Below are 23,524 nucleotides of genomic sequence, written 5' to 3'. Positions count from 1 at the left end.
AGATTTATGAATTGATCGATTCGATAGTTTCCGAAATATTCACGAAAAAAGAAAAAAAACGATTTTTTTTCATTCTTTCGTCGACGATATCTTTCGAACGAATTATCCGATTAAGACGTTCTTGGTGGTAATCGAAAGCATTTTTCGAGTTCTAGAGCTGATTAGATTTTGGAATTGATCAATCCAACAGTTTTCACAATATCCAAAAGAAACGAAAAAAAAAAATTTTTTTTTTTTCGTATTTCTTAAATATCTCAGAGTTTATTTGACTAAATGGTCTAAATTTTCTTTAAAAATCTAAGTTCAGAAGATACCTTTCGAATGCCGTAAGAACCATCTCAATCGGTTCATTCATCAAAAAGATATGAGAGGTTTACATCCACACACGCACACACACACACACACACACACACATACATTCATACAGGCATCGTTCTGGAAATGTCAGCTATGCTAGCATCCTAGCACCTTCAAATGTCGACATATGATGAAAACCCGATTTTTGAAAATCGGGGTGAAACCAATAACTTCCCGAATTTTTTGAAAATCGTCGATTTTCTCAGCGGGAAGTAAAAAATTGTTTTTTTTTTTTTATATACCCTTATGTATGTGTCATTGATAATGTTGATCCATCAAGATAATGATTTAAAATCGAATTGGTAAATATTGAGAATTTAACATTATATACAAAAGCCGTTGATTCCAGAAATTTCGATAATGTTCGAGCAAACGAATCTCTAAATATTCAGCGTTTACATAGATTGAACATTCATAGTTTCAATTCGATGTACTATATAGATATATAGTTCAATTCAACATATAAAATCAGTTAAATAATTATCGTCAACACCTCATGATATGTATACATACAAACATGTATTATGTGGGATCTATTTTATACACATATAAACCTTGAAATCGGTATCACTCAATAGCTTTGCACATACAAAATCGATTACACACTTTGTATAATGCGATAACTATTTGACCTGCATCTATCATGTACTCGGTACTTGATAATTATATCCGATTTAAATAAATAATTATCTATTGCAATTATATTTGCTGTTGTTGATGCTCTTTTATTATCAATTGAATAAATGTGCACGTCAACTTTTAAATTGGCAACAATAATTGTCCACTAAATGATCTCCAATGTTTTATTTAAATTAATCAACATGTTTACATTTGTTTGTTAAATTACTTTGGTACTTGTTATAAAATTAATCAATTACTGCATTTATTTTTTTATTCCTTTTTTTTGCCAGATAAATTTAAAAAAAATTCATATTTATATAAAACCAACGGCAATTTAACGCGTAAATGCAGAAAATTTTCCATTCGTTTTGTAAATGAAATTTGACGTTCGGTAGTTTAATTTGTCAGCCGCGATGACGATGTGCAAACGAAAACGATGGGAACAAACGTATATGTATATACATTTATACATACATACATTTATAAAGTCGTTGACTGATGCACGTGCATACACTTGTCTGTATACTGGCAGCATCGAAGCCGCTATTTCAGCTATACCTACACGTTCGCCTCGATTTCTCGGAACAATAGTTTCACGATGAAACAACAAGTATTCGCAATCAGTGACAACTAACAGCAAACTGTTAAAACACCTCGGTCAAATTAAACACTTTTATTTTTGTTATATTTATCGTAACAATTTTACCGTGACATACATTAATAACAAAAATTACAATAAAAATAAACACGTATGCATAATATTTTTATTTCTATATTATATATGTAAATATTTTTTTTCACGTATATTTTGACAATTGCTGAATTAATAGCGATAACCATAAAATTTTCACCTACTAATAGTATTATAAAATAATATATTGTAAAAATATTCTAACGATAAAAATATAAAAAAAATAATAACAGTGAAAAAAAAAAAGAACAAAAAAAACAAAAGTAGTAGAAAACAAATTTAAAAGTTATAATTTATGCTAAAATTCATATTACCGTAGTAATTTAACATACACATGTTCACGAATATCAACAAAGTGTATGTGTATATAATTCAAGTTTTTATTTTTATCAAGTCGTTTTGCATGTAAAGTGGTCCATATCGCGCTGCGAGATTGAACAGCTCGCGGGCAAATTCAAATCTGGCGCCATTATTGCTCTACATAACGTGCCAGTGATAGGATCGAAATAAAATAAAAAATACCAGATAAAAATAAAGTAATCTAAGAATCATAAAAGAATACTGCTATAGAATTGTTGGTGAAAGTTTGCATATGAGAGTAGGAGAAAGTAAATAAAATTAATAATATACATATACATATGTTTTGAATGCTGACAAGTAATTGGCAAATGTTCGATGTGTATACCTTAATAAAAAGATATCATGTTTATAAGAAATTTATTCGTGCAATGATTTTAAATTCCGATAATTAGAAAGCTGAAGTTATTAACGAATTGGTTATTCACGGTTCATCAATTTTTGATTATGGGTGTTCAGTTCATAGCTTAAGATTTTAAAACTTTCTCACGAAAATAATTTATTTTATTTTCTATATCTTTCTCTAAATTTATTTTTGTAGATTATAAAATTGATTGCTTATTATTCAACGTTAAAATTGTAAACCTCTCACGGCGGCCAACTCGACATCTGTTTAGGCTTAAAAAATTGTATTTTTTCCTTTCCATAAAGTTAAAATTTTCTTCGTCTCTTTTTTTTTTTTTTGTTTAACCGCATTGACCGTCATTTTGTAAAACTTTTTTTTTGCTCTACAATCCGATCTTTTGGGTCTCGCATCCTATTTATTGCACCCTGGGAAAATAACCCGGTACTTCGAAATATTTTACTTATTTACTTTTAAGAAATTTGTGAATTTTTATTGAAGTAAGTTTTAAGCAGAATGACATTTTATAATTTATGACCTTTACCCTCTCAACGCTCCTCTAGCCTCTTGGGCCCATCTCAAGTGACCTACCTACGTACCACTTTCTTCAGCCCCTTTTACCCTTTCCTTTACTTAGTTACCAATCACTCATTGTAATTTTTCTTCTACCAACAATGTAAACCCTCTTCAGTTTTTCACATCCGTTAAAAATTGTACAACCAAATTATTTTTTAAGTCTGTCAATTAGTTACCAACAATGTACTGTATTGTCGATGCGTCTATGACTACTACAAATAAAATCAACAATAAAACTTAACTGAGCCGAGTCTCAATTTACTCGCCTGCCCTTACATTTATTTAATATTAAGAGCAAATATTTCACAGCAAAACAGTTGTGAATCTGTTCAATCAGTGTGTCAAATATAGAATACAAATAAAATAGAATTACTGGAAAAAAGTATTACAAGCTATATATTTATGAGCTCGTATAGAGAAGAAAATATTGACTTATGTATACTTAAATCATGAAAGTAGGTATTCATTACGTCATTACGTAACTGAACTAGTTTCGTTAGAAAAAAAAAAAGTTTTCAGTAATAATTAATATATTATATTGATAGTATGAGTCAAAAATGATAGCCTACTTTTATTACTAGGTAAACAATATTAAATAAATTAAAAAATTTATATTTTAATACTTTTAATCGAATTCAAAATGAAGATGTACATATAGTATATACATTTACGTCTGTATTTATGAATGAAATTTATATGTCGCATCAATGTTTGAACTCAACATAAATCAGTAATAATGCAATAGAAACTGATGTTAATGTATTTGAAATAAGTGTGATAAGTATATAAGCAGTAAAAAGAGGTCGAATGAATTTAAAAATCATTCAAGTAAGTAATGCAATAATTTATCACTAAAATTCCATGATATATTGCATTAAATAACAATATTATATCATGAGATGTATGAACGTTAAAAAAGGAATAAAAATAGGGGACGGTAATAAAGCTCATTGAATTAGTGTCGGCTTACCTCTTTAACTTTGTCCCGACGTTGGCGTGCAATTGGATCCTTGTCTTCCCCACCCACAAGCATAGGAAGCACGTCCGCTGGAGCCGGTGGCACTATGACTATGGCCTCTTCATGCTGATGATCTTCTTGTGGTAACGGAATAGCACTACTAGTCACACGCGCACGCCAATCTTCCACTATTTCTGGTTTTTCTAATGTCTTTTGTTGTTCATTGTCTTGATCAATTTTTGCCTAAAAAATTAACAAAATAAAACATTATCAATAAATTCATTGTCAATTCTTATTGCATTAATATTAGTCATTTTTTATTATGATTATTTTAGATTGAGCTGTGGAAATTTCGAGTTACAAAAATTGTTTTTTTGTAATCTACGATAAGTTATTGGTAATTTTTTTTTTTTTTTTTCGTGACTTTATTTGAAGAATAAATAATTTTTAAATGCAAATTTTTTATTTATTAAAAATATTATCTCTTGATTCAGTACTGACGGAACAAAATTAATTTTTTTGAAATTAACTATTCTAACAAATTGATTGGGAATACCTTCAATAATTAAATTTTTAATTAAAGGCCTTTAATTAGTGTGAGCATCAAACTTTAGAAATTTCTTAAAAAATAATTTTCTTCGAGTTTAAAAACAAATTTATAATTTTTTTAGTTTAAAATAAGTGTACTAGAAGTATGCGTAAATATGGCGCATCGATTACCTGAATTTAAAAACTAATATTAAAACGATCATCAAATCGGAACTAATGATCGTGCAACAATATTATATAGTTCAAAATAGACAGAAATAGATCATTCTATAAATGAATACATAAAACTAATCATGATTTATACATAATAAAAATAATAAAATATAAAAAGTAAAAAATGATCTATAAAAGTTATCGATTTTCTGTACCCGGGAAAAAATCGTCATGCACGATCATGCATGATTTCTTCACGATTCATGCGCGACCGTGCATGATTCATGCATACTTCAGGGATGGTCGTGCATGACCCAGGCATAACTTTGCATGATTCATGCATGATCATTAGACTGTTTCAAAATAAGTTTTTTTTTTCTTTTTTTTCGATTAAACGTATCTTCAAAATTTCTTCAATATAAAAAAAAAAATTCTCCTAAAGTTTGAGCTCAATATCTCAAAAATTGAGTTCACGCAAAGGGGAGTCTGCTTTCCCATTTAAATACATTGTAAAATTTTTTTTTTTATTTTTAAAATAACTACACGAAGAAATGTTTTTTTTAATTTTGCTCTCGACTATCTTATAGGAAATTTAACTCTACAAAATTGTCTATGTCCATTTTTTTCTAAACTTAACAGAAACGAAGTTACAGAGGGCCGAATAGAAGGAAAAAAATAATTAATGAATTAATAACAGAAAAAAATTTATTATTTTAACTTATCAATTAATTAACTCAATATACTTCATTATTCATCAAAAATTTTTGAATTCAACATTATTTCGAATTAATAACAGAACAAAATTTACAATAAAACAGAAATTAATTAGAATACATAATTAATGATTCATACATGATCATGTAGAAAAGTATGTGGGTACCTGGATTCCCATTTTGACATGGTGCAGATTCCCATGGGAAATCGGGTAAAAATCCACATGAGATCCAAATAAAATATTTGTCAGAAATTTTTCCGAAGCTCATCAATTTTAACCCTTCTGATTTTCATGAATGGATTAAATTAATTTGGAAAAAATTTAATAGATTAAACGTTCATTATTTTTATTTTGATGATAGTAGCTAAAATTATTATTTTTTTATCAATTATTAAAATATATTTAATTTATAATTTTTGGTTCAATCAATAATTAAAATTAACTTTTTTTTTTCTAAAAAATGATTTAAATGAAATTAATTAAAAAATTTTTTTCAAATTACGAAAAAAATTGAATTGATGAATTCTTGCCAAATTGATAATGATAATCAATACATTTGCATTTTTTTTTTTTTTTTTTTTTTTTTCAATTAATAATTAAGATTAATTTCATTGTTAGATTTGCTTGTAATTTATAACTATAGTTCTTTTCATTTACTTGCAAAAAAAAATCTAATAACCAAATCAAGATTAAATTCAAATAATATTTTATTTTTCAAAACCCTGAGTTTCCAAAAGATGTTAAAAATCGTCGTAAACTAAATGAGATTGGTGAGTCTAGTGGACAGCGGACGTGCTTCATAACATGACGGTCGTGGGTTCGAGACCCGTCACGGGTAAAATTTCAAAAGTACTTTCCAGCCAGTAAACATTAACTATACAACAATACTAACAAAATAAATTAATTTAAAACTGAATTATCATTATTTTTATTTTTTTTAAATAATTCTAGGGATTGTGCTTGCTCAGGCCTGATCATGCCTGACCATGCATGGTCACGCATACTCATGGCTGACCAATATTCAGGAATGATCATGCATGAGATGAACGCATGATCATGCGTGATCAGGTCTGATGATTTTTTCCCGGGTAGTTTATTAATTTCGATACAAGAGTTAAATCAATGACCTGGAGAGTACAGCTTTGAAATTTGAAACAAAGCAATTAATTCGTTTTGTTTTTCTCTGGTAAAAAAGAATTTTTACACAGAAAATACCTGCGCAGTATAGCGACAATAATTTCCTATTCAAGTCAATTCGGAAACTATTCGCACATCCCTAACATAAGGTAAGTGACCCCTTTATCGGCCACATGGCCAAAAAAATCGATGTATTTCCATCATAAGTACGTATTCATGCGTAAATAGTTTTTCAAAAAAAAGTAAAATTAATAAAGTTTAGATTAAACATACTTTGATTATTATAAAAATTAATTTTATATTAAAAAAAAATAGTAGTTCGTCAGATGTGACTTCTGGAGTTTTCTTATCGGGTAGATTAAAGTGTCTTGTTTTTTCAATAACCTATTACAAATTAAAAATAAGAATAAAAGTCTGATTTTTTTTTGTAATCTTATTAGTTCGTTTTATAGTAATTTTAGGAGTTAACAATTTGATGATTTCTGCTTAATTTATATTAAAAATAGGGTGGCCGAATGTAGATACAAGAAAATTACCTCTGTATGCATCATCGGCCACCTTAGTTTTATTTTTTTGGAGGTTATCAGAATTTACATGCAAAATATTTAATTTAATTTGTTAATGTAAAATAAAGAACCAAATTGATTAAGTTATATTTCAAAAAAAATATAAATATTTAGAATAGATGTCAATAAATTTTTTTAAATAATAAATATTTAAAATAATAAGGTAATGTGGTAAAATAAATAAATTGATTTAATAATTTTTATTTCAACACAAATATTATTTTAAAACCCAAGAAAAAGGAACCTAAACGATTTAAATATACATCTGAGCAGCTAAAATTTTATCTCTAAGGTGGCCGATAGAGGGAACATCAGGAATTGAAGTTATTGTCATTTAATATTTAATTTCTAATAAATATTTTTAGAATAATACGAAACTGTATTACAAACGTTTTTAATTATTTCCGTGTTATTTCGAAAATTTTACATTAACGAATGTTTTATGAACTAGAGTTCTCCTTAGTGAATATAGCTCCGTCGCTTTTTCGAATAGTTATATGGAATTTTTGAGCTCCTGTAATGGTCTTAGCTGTATTGTATAGCAAATCTAATGTTTCTTTTGCTTCGAAATAGTTACTTCTAAATAAATAAAAACATTTATTATAACTGCTTATAAACAGCATTAACTTTTACTTACTGCTTTTAAATCCCTACTCAGAACAAAAAAATATCGAAATCAATTAATAATATGCTAGAAAAACAAGTGTACAGTGTCAAAAATCGGGACTGATAATAATTTATAGCGAAAAAAAAATTTTTTCAATTTTCAAAAATCGAAAAAAAATAATTATTATGGAAGGCCCACTACCGGACCGGGCTTAAAAGTTGCAGAATGGATAGAAGTTTAAGATAGAAACTTTTCAAGAAAATCGAAGGATACATCTTTTTGTAAAAACACGGTTGAAAACTTAAAATTCAAAAATCTCGATTAAAAACATTTCGTATATTTGTTTTGTATTTTTTGCTGTAAAGGCCATCTAAAACGATAATTTAGAAAAGAAAACCATTGAATTTCAACTATTATTACAAAAGTTATGATAAAAAAAAACTATAAAAAGAGCGGTTTTTTTGAAAATTCGATATTTCTTGAACCATTGATCAAAAAAATCTCAAAATTTACCAGGAAACCTCTTTTGAGGGGTACTCAAAAATATCAAAAAATTAAGAAAATCGGAATAATCAATTTTTGAAACCGTCCGATTTGGCGTGGAATGTCCCCTATATATGTAATGATTTCACATGAAAATATTTCACTGAACACAAAAAAAAGAAAAATACTTTACAACAACTAAGTATATTTTTTTAAATTAATCGACCGTAACATTTGAGTCAAGGTCTTATTGGATTTATTCATGTATAAGCAACGATAATTTTAAAATAAAAGTTTCATTGATGATTCAACATAAATTATTTTATTTTTTTTGCTTATAGAGGAAGTAAATTCTTTTCGCATCATATTTTTATATTTTTAAATCAAAATAAATTATTTATTGTATCTTTAAAAAAATTTAGCTATTAGTATTTACTTTTAGAGATTATATAATTGCCTTGCAATCACTGGTGACAATGTAATCAAAAAGGAAATAATTGTAAACATACATAAAAATAATTAGACAATATATAAATCTGTAATTAAAAACCATGAAACATGATAAAAATAATAAACGTTATATAATAACTGATGAGATAGTATTAAAGCTAATAACCTGTTATTAAATAATTAGTTAAAATTATATAGTTAGCAACAAATAAAACAACATATACACATTAAAAAAAAAAAAAAGTAAACGTGATAGGCACGTGGAACTGAGTCGACGCGTAACGTACGATCGAAAATAATTAAATGATAAGATTTAACCTGTAGCTTTTGTTTGTCCTCTAGAAGATGAATATCCTGGACGACGTCACCAGGGCGTTCGAGGCCAACATTAAAAGCATGAAAATAACCACCAGGTCCATGGGGATCCAATGGACCCATAACTCCATGCGGTGGTGCCGGTAATAATAAATCAGGACCGACTTTTTGGATTTTTTGATAAACATTGTAAACACTATTGTAAGCTGCTGACCCCTTGGCACTACGAAAATCCGGTAAAAAGAAAAATGTACCGAAACATACTATTCCAAATGTCAAAAATACTAGTAGAATAAGATACTTTTCACGTAAACGAAATGAACGACGTGAAAAAAATGGTACTGGTACACCATTTATAAAACGTTGATACGATGGTAACATAAATGTTTTATTGGTCATTTTTAAATTATATATATTTATATTAATAAATACGTTTATTATTTATTACCCGCGAGATTAAACTAAATACACAAATTACAATTACGTTTTGTTGCTGTTCGCGAACTGTCACACGCCATTACGGTGGGGGGAACTATAGTAACGCCATCTTAAGAATTTAACTTCAAGTATCATTAATTTGGCGCTGCAGTTTGTGCGCGCGCCCACTCACTCACAGTTGCACTGGCGGTAAATTTGAAAATTTTCTTATCGATATGTTCTTATGGTAACTGTTCTAAAGATAAAATACAAAATTTTCTTGTCTTCTATTCTATTTAAATATCAGTTACTTTGTTCTTATTTGTAAAGACTATACATTTAAACTTATTAAAAATATTTAAAAACAAATACAAACAAATATATAGTTGTACATTCAATATAAACGAATTGCTGCATTCCAGTTTTTTATAGTAATAACTTTTTTATTTGTTTTGGATCTTCGAGTATTTCTGTCCAACTTTTTTTTATTAAAGTATATAAAAGCCCCTATACCCGTTTAGTACTATTAGTCGCTCACTTCAACTATTTAATGAGTTATTTATAATTTTTATAAAAAAAAATTTCAACTAAAAAAATTATTGTTGATAAATTGTTTGTAAATTTAAATATATTCAAACATGATGTATCAAATTATTTTATAATAGATTATAAATTTAAATTAATAAGTGACTGTTTTCAAAATCGCGCTCAGCCCGACATTTTTTACTTTGACGTTCATTCGTTAGATTGAATTTAAGTTACGTAAAATTTTTTAAGTATGTTATCATTATCACTATATCTTATTAAATATTTTCTTTTCAAAATCATGAAATTTTTTATTATGAAAGAATAAAGTAATATAATTTATAAATTATTTTCCAAATCAATAAACTTATCATATGTTGATCGAGTAATGGTACATCACAACTTTTAGTGAGCGACTATGGGTACACTCAGGGATCTTATTTAAAAAATTAATAATCATTAATTAGTTATCAACGTTATTCTTCAAACTGAAATTTTATTCTAATACTTTAAACTACAAAAAATAACTATAAAAAAAATTATGGTTTTTCATTTTATTTAATAATTTATATTGAGTGATTCAATCTTACGCCAATGAAAAGTGAGCGAGTATAGGGCCTTTTACCTTAAATGAAACCTTTATATGTAAAATAAATAGACATATCTCCATGCAGAGTTTTAAATTGATGTTTAAAATTGTAACAAAAATAAAATCTTCCGTCGACTCGAGTCTAATCGCGTACAAACTCTTGCATGTTCTTTTTTTTTTTTTTTCTTTGAGCTAACATTGTCGTAAATACATATATTAAATTCTCATGTGGGAGATACTTGTTTGGGGAACTACATAATAGTAGAACTATATAAATACCTCGTACTGTTGATATTTCTTTATTAGCTGGCCCATTTACCCCCCCCCCCCCCCCAATTCTTCTTCTATATCTTATTTATTTTATATGAAATAGTATAAATATTATTCTCATGTAACAGATGTTATCAATTATTGATATATATTTAACAATAATTATTCCATATTACTATAATCGATAACCTTACTGATAAGGAATTCAAATTATTAATAAATATTGATATTAACTGTCAATGAAAAAAAAGAAACGGATCAAGTAAACTCAATAGCATTATGAAATATTGAAGTTTAATTTAAACTTTACTATAAAAAAATTGAATCAACTATTTAAGGCCATTCTCAAACGCTGTCCCCCCTTTTTTTTTAAATATTCGATGACTTTAAATTGTAGTGACTGTATTAAAACTTAGATAATTAATGAAAGAAAAATTTAAAGCATTAATGGAAAAAAAGACAACGCAGTCATAATTTTCCCAAGACATAGATTTAAAAAAAAAATATTTACAGTTGATATCAATTATAGGAGTTGAACATAATTTGGACAGTAAATTTCAGTTAAATCTTCGTGTCAACATTATAATTTCAAATGTCAAATTTCTTAAACTAAAATTTATTTACTGAATTTCGTTTAACTCCCAATTGATATAACAACAGTGAGTAATTTTTTTTTAAATCTATGTCTCGGCGAAATTGTAACTGCGTTGTCCTTTTTTCAATCAATGCTTTAATTTTCTAAAAGTTAATTAATAAAATTTTAATACTGTTATAGCAGTTCAAGGTCATTTAATATTTTAAAAAATTGGGGGGAGGGGTCACTGTCTGAGAATGTCATTTATTAAATTAAATCATATCGTTCAATGATTCGTAATTAGTTGGAGCGCTAATTTTAAATAAACAAATATGAGAACAAAACCAAAAAACATATTTTATATAGAACAATTTATTTATTGAGACATGGGCGGACATATATTTTCGTATTTTTAAAACAAAATACTTATAATAATAAAATAGTAATAATAAAAATAATAATAATAGAATTGAAGATTTGTACATTGAACTAGCACATAAAATAATTTTTCAACATAATACATATTTATTGTAATACGTAAAAACAATTTTTTTCATACTTAACGTAACATAAAATAAACACAATACATACTTATTACAGAGATCATGTTCCTCATTATAATAATTAAATATTATCGTAAGTTTTCATTCATCATTTTTATAACATTTATAATATTCATTAAATCTTGTACAGTTGAAATTTTAAACAACACTAATATCACAATTCTTATAATATCTACAACAAATAGTATTTATTTTTGTTTTTTTCTATATAATAAAATCCTCGGCATTCACAGAGGTTTAATCTCATTAATTGCAATAGAACATTTAATACTTTTTTTTTTAAGTGCCTGCCTATTATCTATATACAATTTTTTTAAATTTAATAAAAGAAATACAGTCATTTAAAATTATAAGTAATAATAATTATAATACTAATAACATTAGCAATTAAAAATGAATGATAAATTACAATAAAAAAAAATATTACACTTTAGAATTTACAATTTTAACTTAAATAAAAAACAAATTATCACTAGTGATATTAGTGATATTGCAATAAAACTATAGCTGCTCGATGAAGGTAATTTACATATTTAGAAATTTAAATACTTAATTTCCTTATTAAATGTAAAATAATAAAATCTACCAGCCATTAATCACTAATTCAATTTTATTGATAAGTGACAGTAATGGCACGCGTGTAGAAAAATTTTAAATAATAGTACGATAAATAAATTAATTTTTCGGTCGAAATCTATTCATATAGAAATCACAATCTGCGCAATACATTGCTGGTTCAGTAACTTGTTTTTTTCGACAAAGATGACATAATGTAATTCGCGATATAGCTGGCGTAGACATCGTTTTTTGCATTACATTTTGCGTCTGAATTAAACCCATTGAATTAGATTTACCATTAGCCATAAGAGGCCCTTGTTTAAGTGATTTGATAGCAGCAGCAGAAGCAGCAGGTGGATGCTGGTAGTTTTGATATTTAATATTAGATTGAATTTGTCCATTTTGGAGTGAATTTGTATACATTTGATTGGGCGCCAAAACATTTTGCTGATCTGTTTTTTGTGGTGGTCGTTGATAATTTTCAGCGCGCTGCTGGAATGCTTGAGCTAACTGATGTTGATGATGAGACTGAACCTGCTGGTTTTGTGTCTGTGGTAAATTTTGTTGTGGAAGAAGCTGAGATACTTGAGACTGTTGCTGCTGTGACTGTTGTGGTTGATAAGACGCTGGATTAGGTGGTGGTTGGTACTGAGGTATCGATGGACTTGCTCTAGTTTGTTGAGCCCCGTTTTGAAGCGTATAACCCTGATAACTATTGTTTGAATATTGATTTTGCGTTGCATATTGCTGATAAGAATTTGAAGACTGATTAGCTTGATACGCAAACTGTTGAGAGTGTTGTACAGTAATAGGACTTGAGTTTACACTTGGACTGCGATTTGTTCCATTCTGTTGATATTGCTGAGCAGTCATTTGAATATTCATCTGATTGTGTTGTTGTTCAAGATGATAGTACACTGGGTACCCATTTTTTTGAGTACTGTTGTTATTATTACCAATAATTTTTTGTTGCTGCTGCTGTTGTTGTTGCTGTTGTTGAATATTAGCTTGTGGATACTGACTATGCATCTGCACTGTATAAGGACTCGCGGGTTTCTGCGTTTGTGATGCCGGTATCGCTGGATTACGTGGATGAATTTGAGTGTAACCTTGACCCGTCAATGCAGACGAAGACTGATTGTATGTTAAACCATTTTGCGTGTATCTTATCTGCTGTTGAAGTTGCGGCGAGTAAGATGTCTTAGGTTGTACGGAAGAGACAGCAGGTGGATAAGTATCACGTACGACATCACTATGACAGTCACTACCAACATAGGGAGTGTACTTCTTGGGCTCTTGTTGTTGAGTAATCGAGGCCGAGGTGTTATTACCCGATGGTTCATTGGAACTTTGACGTGTGAAAGTCGGTCGTGGGTTACTATCGACAGTTAACGGTGATATTGGATTTACACTCCTTAATTGATCTTGGAATGTTGTCGATGGCGTACTATCAGCTTCGCTTTTCAATGGCAACGTTTGCTGTTGAAATTTAGTTACTTGATTACTGTCACGATTCATCTCAGCTTCTTGTAAACTTCGTATTTCACGTAAAACCTGAGCTGTTTCAGGTTTATTTATTGCTGATCTCAAGACACGCTCGAGAATTGGATTGGGAATGTACGAATCTTTTTCATCGTCTTCAGCAGTTGCTACTAGAACAACTTGATCACAAAACGATACACTTTTCTTTTTACCACCACGACGTTTTGTTTTAGCAACTATCAAATCCTCTTCAATAGGAAGTATCGTTGTATTTTGAATAGTATTCTGCATCGCTACTTCACTAATATCATCTTCTGGATAATCTATTGGAAGACCAGTCTCATGAGGTAACGTCAGAGACATTGATAAAATAGCAGCATTCAAACCACTATTTTGTTGAGTACCTACTGAATTATCTGTTGGTACTGCAACAAATGTACTTTGACTCGACGTTGATTCAGCGCTTGACGTTACACTAGTGTAATTATCAAATTTTGTGAAAGCTGCAAGATTTTCACTTGACAATGGCAATTGGTTAGTAATTTCTTCTATTTTTTGTACTTCATTACTGTTTCCTAATGTCGGTGATGGTGACACTGAATTAGATGAAAATTTAAGTTGACTTTTACTATCAGAATCTGTTTTAGGTACTGGATGTAATTTTATTTGCTCGAATCTCGCGGCCATGTCTTTAACAGAAGAAACGACTCGTGGACAGTCAGTAACATCAACGCCTTGTGGCTGAGTGGTTATTTGTCCAATGCTGTTCATCATCAAATCACTTGTCCGTCTGGCAATGCTTTTAGGTACATCTTGCTGTCCATCCAATGGTCCCTGTTTCTTCATTTTTCTTTCAGCTTGTTTAGCTTGTAATTCACGTAGCCACGTTTCACTAGCATTTTTGTCTTCATCCTCCTGCATTGAATTTCTTTTTTTATCATCATTATTTTCCGCAGATAAAAGTTGCGCTCTCTTACTCTGTAATTGGGCTAATAGACTACTTATTTGTTGGGCCTCAGTTGATTGTTGTTGACGTGTTTGCATTTGTATTTGTTGAGACTGATGTTGTTGTTGTTGTTGTTGTTGTTGTTGTAACTGTTCCAGTTGTAACTGTTGCTGTTGCAATTGCTGTAATTGCAGTTGTTGATGTTGCAACTGTTGTAATTGTAATTGCTGCTGTTGTTGTTGCTGATGAAGTAGAGTATTTTCAATTTCAAGAGGTGAAGGTGGTGGTGGAAAATCTTCACTAGGTTGACGTGAGTGCGTGACTGATGGTATCACTGGATACGGCGGAGGTGGAAAATCTTCACTCGGTTGTCGTGAATGTGACACATTATTAATATTATCTGGATAAGGTGGAAGTGTATCTGATTGTTGGATTTTTGCTGGACTCTGTTCATTGTGAATATCAGCACGTGTTACAACAAATGTCGGTTCATACAAAATACCATTCGCATACTGTACAACGTCATCTTGAATTCTTGGTTTTACTACACCATTTTGTTGCTGTTGCTGACTTACATTCGATGCCACTGCCGTCGTGTTATTTGTTTCTGAATTATAAGACGGTAAAAACGGTAATGATTGTGGTTCAGATAAATATTCGTCATAACTATTGCGACAAATTTGATTGGTTGAATTAAAATTAGCTGGATTTAAATGACTCCAGTAAGCATTAGTCGTTTGATCCTGAGGAGAATTAATCGCACACTGTCCATCATTATTATTATTACTATTATTATTGTTATTATTATTATTAATATTATTGATATTATTATTGTTGTTGTTGGTGTTATATGTGGACTTGTTGATGTTATCTTGCTCATTGCGCACTTCAGGACACTTAGACTTGCTAAGCTGAGAAGTGGTCCGGAGCGGTGGTGGCGGAGGCACTTTCGCAACGTGTAACGCCTTGCCGGCGCTACCGTGGAAGCTTTTTCTCATCAGACGACTTCGTTCTAAATTTGGATTGGCATTGCAATTGCCGGTAAACTCTAGGTGGCCCTCCGACAAGTAACCGCTTAAAGATTGACCGACTTCATTGGCCTTTAAACCGACATTTGAATCGTCAACAGATTGTTTTGGTAATGTATTTGAAGTGTTTTCTTTAGCCGCAGCAATCGGCTGACCATCTTGACCTTCACGCAAATCAGGCATACTTCGATTTTTTCTTTTAATTAAACCACCCATCAATAATTTTCTTCTTATTTTGTGCTGCTTTTTACCCTGCTTCTGATCACCAGTCACCGCAGTATTATTATTTTGTAAATTTTTGTTTACTTCAGATGTTTCTTTTGACTTATCTTGTTTAGTATTTTTCGGTGAAACAGAAGGTTTCGATGGCGCTATTGAAAAGTCTTTTGATATATTTTTATTTCGTTCTTCACTCCTCGCACGTTTCTTTTCTTTTTTATCATCATCGCATCGCTTTGTTCGACCAAAAAATCCCGTTCTCTGAGTTGGTTTATCATAGAGCATGTACTCTTCGTCTTCAATAACATTTACAGCCGTAGCTTTACCTCTCAAAGTCTTTTTCTTGGGTAACGTTGCATAAATTTCAATATTTTTAACTGCTGGCTTATCTATTACCGGTGTTGTATTTATTAACATTTCACGACTATTTTGCCGTGAATGATTACCTTTATCACGTGAATTTTGTCGTGAATGCTGTCCAGATTTACTGTTTTCCCTCGAATGTCTTCCTTCAGGAGCAGCTTCTTCTTTTCCTCCGTTAGCTATCGCGTGTTCTTGAAGTATTCTCCTGTGAAGGCTTCTCGATCTCATTACACAAGTATTGTGTTTCATACGTGCAATAGTAATTGTATGAGGATTATTATAAGGCGCATCCATCGCAGCTCGCGCTTTACTACTCGCGGCATTGCATAGTGCTACAGCCGTTCCTAAATCACCGGCGTCTTCTGCCGCGCGTGACTTATCTAGTAGCGCATCAGTCTCTTTGCACAGTCGTTCACAGTCATCACCAAGTGTTGGCTGATAACCTTCAGGTATTTGAGCAAGCTAATAAAAATAAATATTTAATTTAGTTATTGTTTTTCTTTGATAATATTAAATAAAATAATTAATTAATAATACTTACTTGTAAATTATGTTTGAGACCTTGTTGAAGAGGAAGACTGTCTGTTGAAGAAAGTGAATACGAATCATAGCCAGCGTCATAATGGCCACTGCTACTACTTGATAATTCTCCAGATTTACTTGTCGGACTTTTAGGTACACCCGAATTTCTTTGCATTTTATTTACGATATATAAATAAGGATTATCCATTGTCGTTGAAGAACTTGAAGATGCACTATTACGATCACCAGACCAGTTTCCAGAATCACGTCTTCGCGGTACATTCAAGTGATCCGGAATACTTAAACCATCTTGTGGATTAGATCCAGCGCTTAAGCTACGTGTTAATTGCATTTGTTGCTTCTTTTGATGCTGCATCACGTTCTCTACCGCACGACGACTTATATATTTTGACTCACTTTCACCGTCAACAGTGTCAACGTCCTGTTAAAAAAAAAAAAAAATTATAAATTATTTACCAAATAAAAAAACATAATTAAATGTTTAGTAAATAAATTAATACCTTAATTCCAAAAATATTATTTTGTATATCAGTGAGATTTTGATAATCACTGTATACTCTTCTTTGTGTGTAAACATGAGTTGGACTGTCAGGATTAGGTGTAATAGCTCGTCTGGCAGTATTACTGATCAAAGGTTTCTCAGGACTCGGTGTGACAGAACGTCTAGCATTATTTTTTTGTGGTGATGTTTTCCAGCCTTTGGTATTGGGAAATGGTGTCACGGTTTTAGGCGCATTTTCGGTATTAACTGGCGTTCCACCAGGTGTTGCATACAGTAATAAAAGTGGTTGATAACGACCGCGTCTACATTTCTCTACTACCTGCTCCCATCTTGGTCCAATCTCTTTTACCGTTGCATCGTCAAAGTATATCCATACCTATACAATAGATAATAACAATAAAATAATAAATATACAATTTAATAAATAAAATATTTTTTATCATAACAAAATAAATAAATTTATTGAAAAGTACCTTTAACTTGGTATGAAAGAAGAATGTTGAGTAGTGCTTGCCGTAGTACGTGACAACCCCAACGAGATTGTGAACAGTAGATGCACCCCATCGCGAATCAACGACGCTGTGAAAAACATCGCTGAGTCGCAAGCACGTACCGACAGTCGCGAACACGTCCATGATGTGTTCAAGTGAAGGTCTTTCGCTGTCCCACACCACACCCACTGATACAATCTCCGGTCTGTTCATCAACGTTCGGCATATCTGTATCTTTGCACCACATGCACTCTACAAATTAACAAACAAAAGGGTAAATATTAGAAGAAAAAAAAATAGAGTAAATGACACACTGCAGATTACGGATGTGAAGGTGTTAATAATTTAATTATTATAAAACTTGTGAGTGAAAGTGTGAAATGATGGAATCACACGTTATAGTTTACAAGAAAAGTATAATTTAAACCAATGAATCGTACTTTCTTTTTATGACTCAATGCCCAACGAAATTGCAATAAACAGCAACACGTCAGTGGATTTTCCATAAGGATGAGTAGTAAATATATTCAGTATTATATAATATGTGCAATAAATATATGTTGTAATACTTACTGGACAATCACGGATATCTCCCATACCGCCTGCTTTTCGTAAAAGTTGCCCAAATAAATCAGGACTATTTTTAGCTGCTGGTAAAGTTTGCCGTGCTTGTGAAGTCAATGCTGATGCAGAGACATAATGAACCATCTGCAAATAAATAACATACATTTTATGATACTATTTTTTTTTTTTTTTTTTTTTTTTTTTTTTTCATTTCTCACGTTTTCCCCAATTATATATATAAATATATATGTCTATATAATATCCTTTACACTATAGAGTAATATAATAATGGGACCTATGTTCTTTAATCGGGTATAATGAGCCAGCAAAATCCAGATAAGCCGGAACCATCTGCACGCCAAGTCAACTCTGATTACCACGAGAGTTTCCTGCTTTAGACGCAAGACAAGAGAGTCGTGGGAGGCTGACAAGTTGGAGGGCAAATTTATTTTTTCCCACGTACTAGTCAAAAGATTTCACAAAAAGAAGAAAAAAAATAAGTATAATAGTAAGAGAAACTACCCCCGCAGACTGAATTTACAACAAACTAAAACTACCCCAAGGGTAGCACGATCTCTAAAAATTAACAATAACTCAACTACTTTACAAAGGTCACGGTCGAGACGGATGAGACCCTCTCTAATATAACAAGCTAATGTAAAGGTAAAGTAAGGTGTTTTATGTTTCTTTCCAGGTAAAATACGCCCAGGTAGAGACGTGGGAAAAGGACACCCATTAAAAGGACCTTTAGTTTAAGATCTCCAGGGTATTCGTGAGCATGATAAATGACCAACTGATGCTGCTGTAGTTGTTAAAGCTCCAGGGTCTAGGTTTTATGGTGTAGGATATTGACTAGTCACTACTACTTGCTAGCCACTAGTCCTAGTATATTATAAACTACATAGATGTGTAGATGTATTCAAAAGATTATTTTTATATATATATATATATATATATTTTTTTTGTATTTGTTATACAAACCTGAGTAAATGGTAACGGCTCAGACGTGGCACCACAAGCACCACATACGCTCTGTTCTACTAGGGTCATCGCAAATTTTTGATGTGGTACACAATGTCTTGCACTGCACATATCTTCTGCTTCGCCACTTGCAATATGTAAATGGATTCGCAACAAAATATTTTCCTGTTTTATTTTAACAAAAAGAAAAAATGAAAAAAGTTAGACTTAAATTAAACTAATTAAGTATATAAATAAAATAATATGTATGTTTAACAAGCATTAAAATTAGCGGCTCTTATTGTCCTTGGTCTTAAATCCCACGCACGTTACACAAATATCTATGTCTCTATTGTAGGAGTGCCGATACATATGTAACTGCATACCTACGCGAACTCGATACGTGATTGTAATACAAACGCGGCTATAAATTTAAAATGAAAATTTCGTAGGTGCTCAGATTAGAGCAGTGTTAAAAAAGTCAACAAAGAAGTTTATAGTCTAACCCTAACCGGTATTTCCTTTGTATAGTTTTTTTTAGATTTTTTTACGCGATAGTGGGATCAGATAATTATTTATAATTTTTTTTTTTTGTCATAAGTGGAGAATCGATTTAATGACTTGATAAAAGTAACATATTTATGAGCATAAAAACTTACGAAACATTCTGCTGCATCGTCCATAAAACCCAATTGGAAACGTTGTTGGTCGAGAAAACTCTCGGCAAGGGCCCGGCGAAGGGCATCAGGCGGTAAAGCGCTGTCCTGCGAAAACTGCAGCTGCGAAAACAGGTCCTGGAACCAATACAATAGAAATGCTGTAGAAAACGAATATAAAAGGGATTTTGTTCAATAGACCGAGGCTATATAGTCGTACTTTTTTATATTTTTTTATTTGTACTAAATTTGTTCAAGAAAAAACTTTTTTTTTCTGTCATTATATTTTTCGAGTGAAGGCTGAAGAATGAAAAATACGATTCTTACTTAGTTTTATTATTCGTGTTTAACTATCTTGCCATCAATATTCGTTATTATAAAAAATATATATATAAATATTTCAACACAATGGACATTTAAATATATTTATATATTTACTCAATGATAAATTATCCCAATATTAAAAAAAAAAAATCATTAATGAGAAGTCATAGATTTTTATTAATAGTTTTTTTATTTATATATTTTATTAGATTGCATTACGAAAGTAGAGATAGTAAAACGAAAGTGCAGTTATAAATAAATTCTAACAATAAAAATTTTTTATGACCCTGAGTATTGATACATGATGATAATATATTTATATGTATAGATGTAATTGAAGATGTGTATATGACCTAGCTATATAAAAAAAGCAATCATGAGCATTGAATCTTCGAATGATCTTAAGTTGTATATAATATAAAGTTTAAAGTTTTGTAATAGTTTTCATTTCGGTTTGTCTCGACAGCACCAACAAATAACGGTGATATACCAATGGAACTAAACGAGCTTGTATATGATATATATATATATATATATATATATATATATATATAAAGAAAGTGGGTACCAAAACTGCTTGAGGGTATTTACTATACATCAGGGATGTACGACTTGCTCATCAAATTATCATTAAAACTTAAATCTTTAAAGCAACGTGTTAATAATGGATTCTGAGAGTACATATAACATTATATATATATGTGCTACTAATTTAATTAAACTTAAATGGTAACAGTGAATTAAATAAAACAACTGTAGTATACTATAGTAATCATCAGTATATATAAGGAACTGAGATCGATAAAATGGGAATCAATTAAATTAAACTTCCGATGTAGGAGAACAAGTTTAATTAATGTAAAACGAGTTCAATTATTTAAATCTCCTTGTAGACTTAATTCGATGTTATATATTTTAATGATCTATCATTTTACTCGGACAAATATTGAGGAAAAAAGTTATTAAAAAAAGTCAATGACACATTGATGTCAAAGTTGGAACGGTATATTTAAAATTGCGTGGTCTTTTTACGAAACAGGTTCTGCCATGATTAAAAAAAAACTACTAAATTGAATAAATACATGAAACAAAAAAAAAAAAAAAAGTTGCAGCTATTGCGGAAAATCACACCAATCAACTTTTCGATACCGATAAGTGAAATCGTTGAATTAAAATCTGTTACAATTATATGAAAAATATTTTTAATAATGTAGTCTAGTTAACCAAGCCAAATACTTATTTATATATAATATATAACATACATATATGCGGTTATTAAATATCTAACTAAATTTCTATATATGTCAACATCATATATATTTTATACAATCTCTTAGTCAATCTAAAGAAAATTAAATCGATTGTACAAGTCGATTGCAATAATTTTTTTTTTAAAGGCTATATTAGTATTGCATTATACATTGTCTTGTTATTAAATAAAATAAAATAAATAAGTGGTTTGATAAAAAAGTAGATATTACGTAAAATAAAAAATGATTAAATTGACATTAAGGAGTAAGTAATTTATAAAATATTAAGCATACTTTTTTCAAGCGTCTTAAATCGATTGCTGGCGAGTCTTCTCGCTCCATTCCGCTGTCTTCCTCTTCCTCTTTCTCAGCGGCAACTTCACCAACACCACTCTTACAAGCAACATCAATTTCGGGCTCAATATCATTATTTTCCGTATCTTTAGACACAACCTTACTGTTACTCGTCTCTTTACCAGCCGGTGCAGTGTCCTGCTTCACTTTTATCCACTTTAACATTTTTATATATTCATAAGCTTCTTCTCAACAGGCTTTTATGTCTCACTGAATTAAAAATTTTAAAATACCCATTCAAAGTATGCATACAAATTTACCTCAAAATTTTATAATATCTAACAATTATCTCGTGTAGTTTAAGTGTTAAAGTGTTTTTAAAAAGTATCCTTAACTTCATTTTTTAGTTTCACATGCAAGTACATCGATACAAACTCTTGAGAATATATACATTGTAATTTTTTGTCCAAGATAATTTTTTTTTTTTAACTCCAACTTTTTAATGTTATTCCATACAAACTTAACTTGATAACATTATTTACCATATTCACAACTTTATTTAAACTTTTTTCAGTAAAACTTAATCTCACGTCCTCGTTTAAATTCAACAATATTTGACTACATGATACTTTTTCCTGTTTCTTAAAACCCAGAAAAATATCAAGATAAGATAATAAAAAGTAACATCGTAAACATTTTAAACATTTCGGCACACATTCGATACTAACTATTATCCAATTATCCACGTGGTTATAAAAAATAATTTACTTAAATATTCACAATACAATCACTTGTACAAACACTTATAAACTCCATTTAAAATAACTTTTGTAACTCGAACGTCTACTATTTTTCAGTGAATACTTAATTTAGTATTTGTAATAACTTAAACAAACGCCATAAAAAATAATAAAATGAAAAAAAAAATTGAATTCACATACAGTGGCACATTCACTTTCATATCACAAACTAAAACTAGTACGGTTGTCATTGTATATCGATCAAACATCAAGCAATCGATTAAACTAACTCGTTAACGCGGGAATATATGGTAACCGGAGGCGAAGCCACGCCATTACGAAGCGAGGCTTTAAAGAATATAAAAAAGTATAAAAATAAAAAAACGTCACCGTAACATGGTTGTAGTATACTCTTCTGGAAGAGTGTCTCGCTATGGCTACCTGAGCTGTCTTACGGGGTACCTGAGTGCGCGTACCTGCGGCGCGGACTTGGCACCGAGTGCTGGTAAACCACCCCCACCCTCGCTGGGGGACCAAACAGGGACCGATTCACCCCCCACTTCCCTTTACTCTCGTACACTTACAACTCATACAACTCAGAATCTTACTCTGTAGCCGGATAGATCTTACACATAACATTAGGCCCCCAGCTGACGTCATCCAGTTAGCTGTACCACATAAGCTTACTCCTATAGTTATACCACACACGATTACACCTGAGTATACATATACATATCTATATATATACAATATATAGATTCTATATAATATAATATAATATATTTACC

At 30.3% G+C, this 23,524-nt stretch overlaps 2 protein-coding genes across 4 annotated transcripts in view; both read right to left on the bottom strand.

The window, feature by feature from the left end:
* The window catches only part of LOC130676198 (mannosyl-oligosaccharide 1,2-alpha-mannosidase IA), a gene marked incomplete in the record, with an annotated part of 416,169 nt that extends 406,772 nt beyond the window's left edge, over window positions 1-9,397 (bottom strand). The window contains 2 exon segments of the mRNA XM_057482265.1: window positions 3,916-4,146; window positions 8,882-9,397. Of these exon segments, the coding sequence (XP_057338248.1) occupies window positions 3,916-4,146; window positions 8,882-9,277 (627 nt within the window).
* A 2,230-nt stretch (window positions 9,398-11,627) lies between these two features.
* LOC130676486 (uncharacterized protein DDB_G0283357) overlaps window positions 11,628-23,524 on the bottom strand; it is a 54,155-nt gene continuing 42,258 nt past the window's right edge. For 2 of the 3 annotated variants that reach the window (XM_057482748.1, XM_057482750.1), the window contains 7 exons: window positions 20,132-20,266; window positions 19,494-19,658; window positions 18,522-18,656; window positions 17,931-18,200; window positions 17,456-17,833; window positions 16,954-17,376; window positions 11,628-16,874 (listed from right to left, as the gene is read on the bottom strand). In XM_057482748.1, coding sequence (XP_057338731.1) covers window positions 12,492-16,874; window positions 16,954-17,376; window positions 17,456-17,833; window positions 17,931-18,200; window positions 18,522-18,656; window positions 19,494-19,658; window positions 20,132-20,266 — 5,889 coding nt within the window. In that variant the 3' untranslated portion in view covers window positions 11,628-12,491. Of the gene's footprint in view, window positions 16,875-16,953; window positions 17,377-17,455; window positions 17,834-17,930; window positions 18,201-18,521; window positions 18,657-19,493; window positions 19,659-20,131; window positions 20,267-21,996; window positions 23,187-23,524 lie in introns of those variants that run through there. The other variant, XM_057482749.1, reaches the window with a different exon arrangement.

Source organism: Microplitis mediator, chromosome 10 (genome assembly GCF_029852145.1).
Source record: "Microplitis mediator isolate UGA2020A chromosome 10, iyMicMedi2.1, whole genome shotgun sequence".
Taxonomy (NCBI): Eukaryota; Metazoa; Arthropoda; class Insecta; order Hymenoptera; family Braconidae; genus Microplitis; species Microplitis mediator.
The sequence above is the reverse complement of the archived record's forward strand: the minus strand, read 5'-3'. Positions and strand labels throughout refer to the sequence as shown.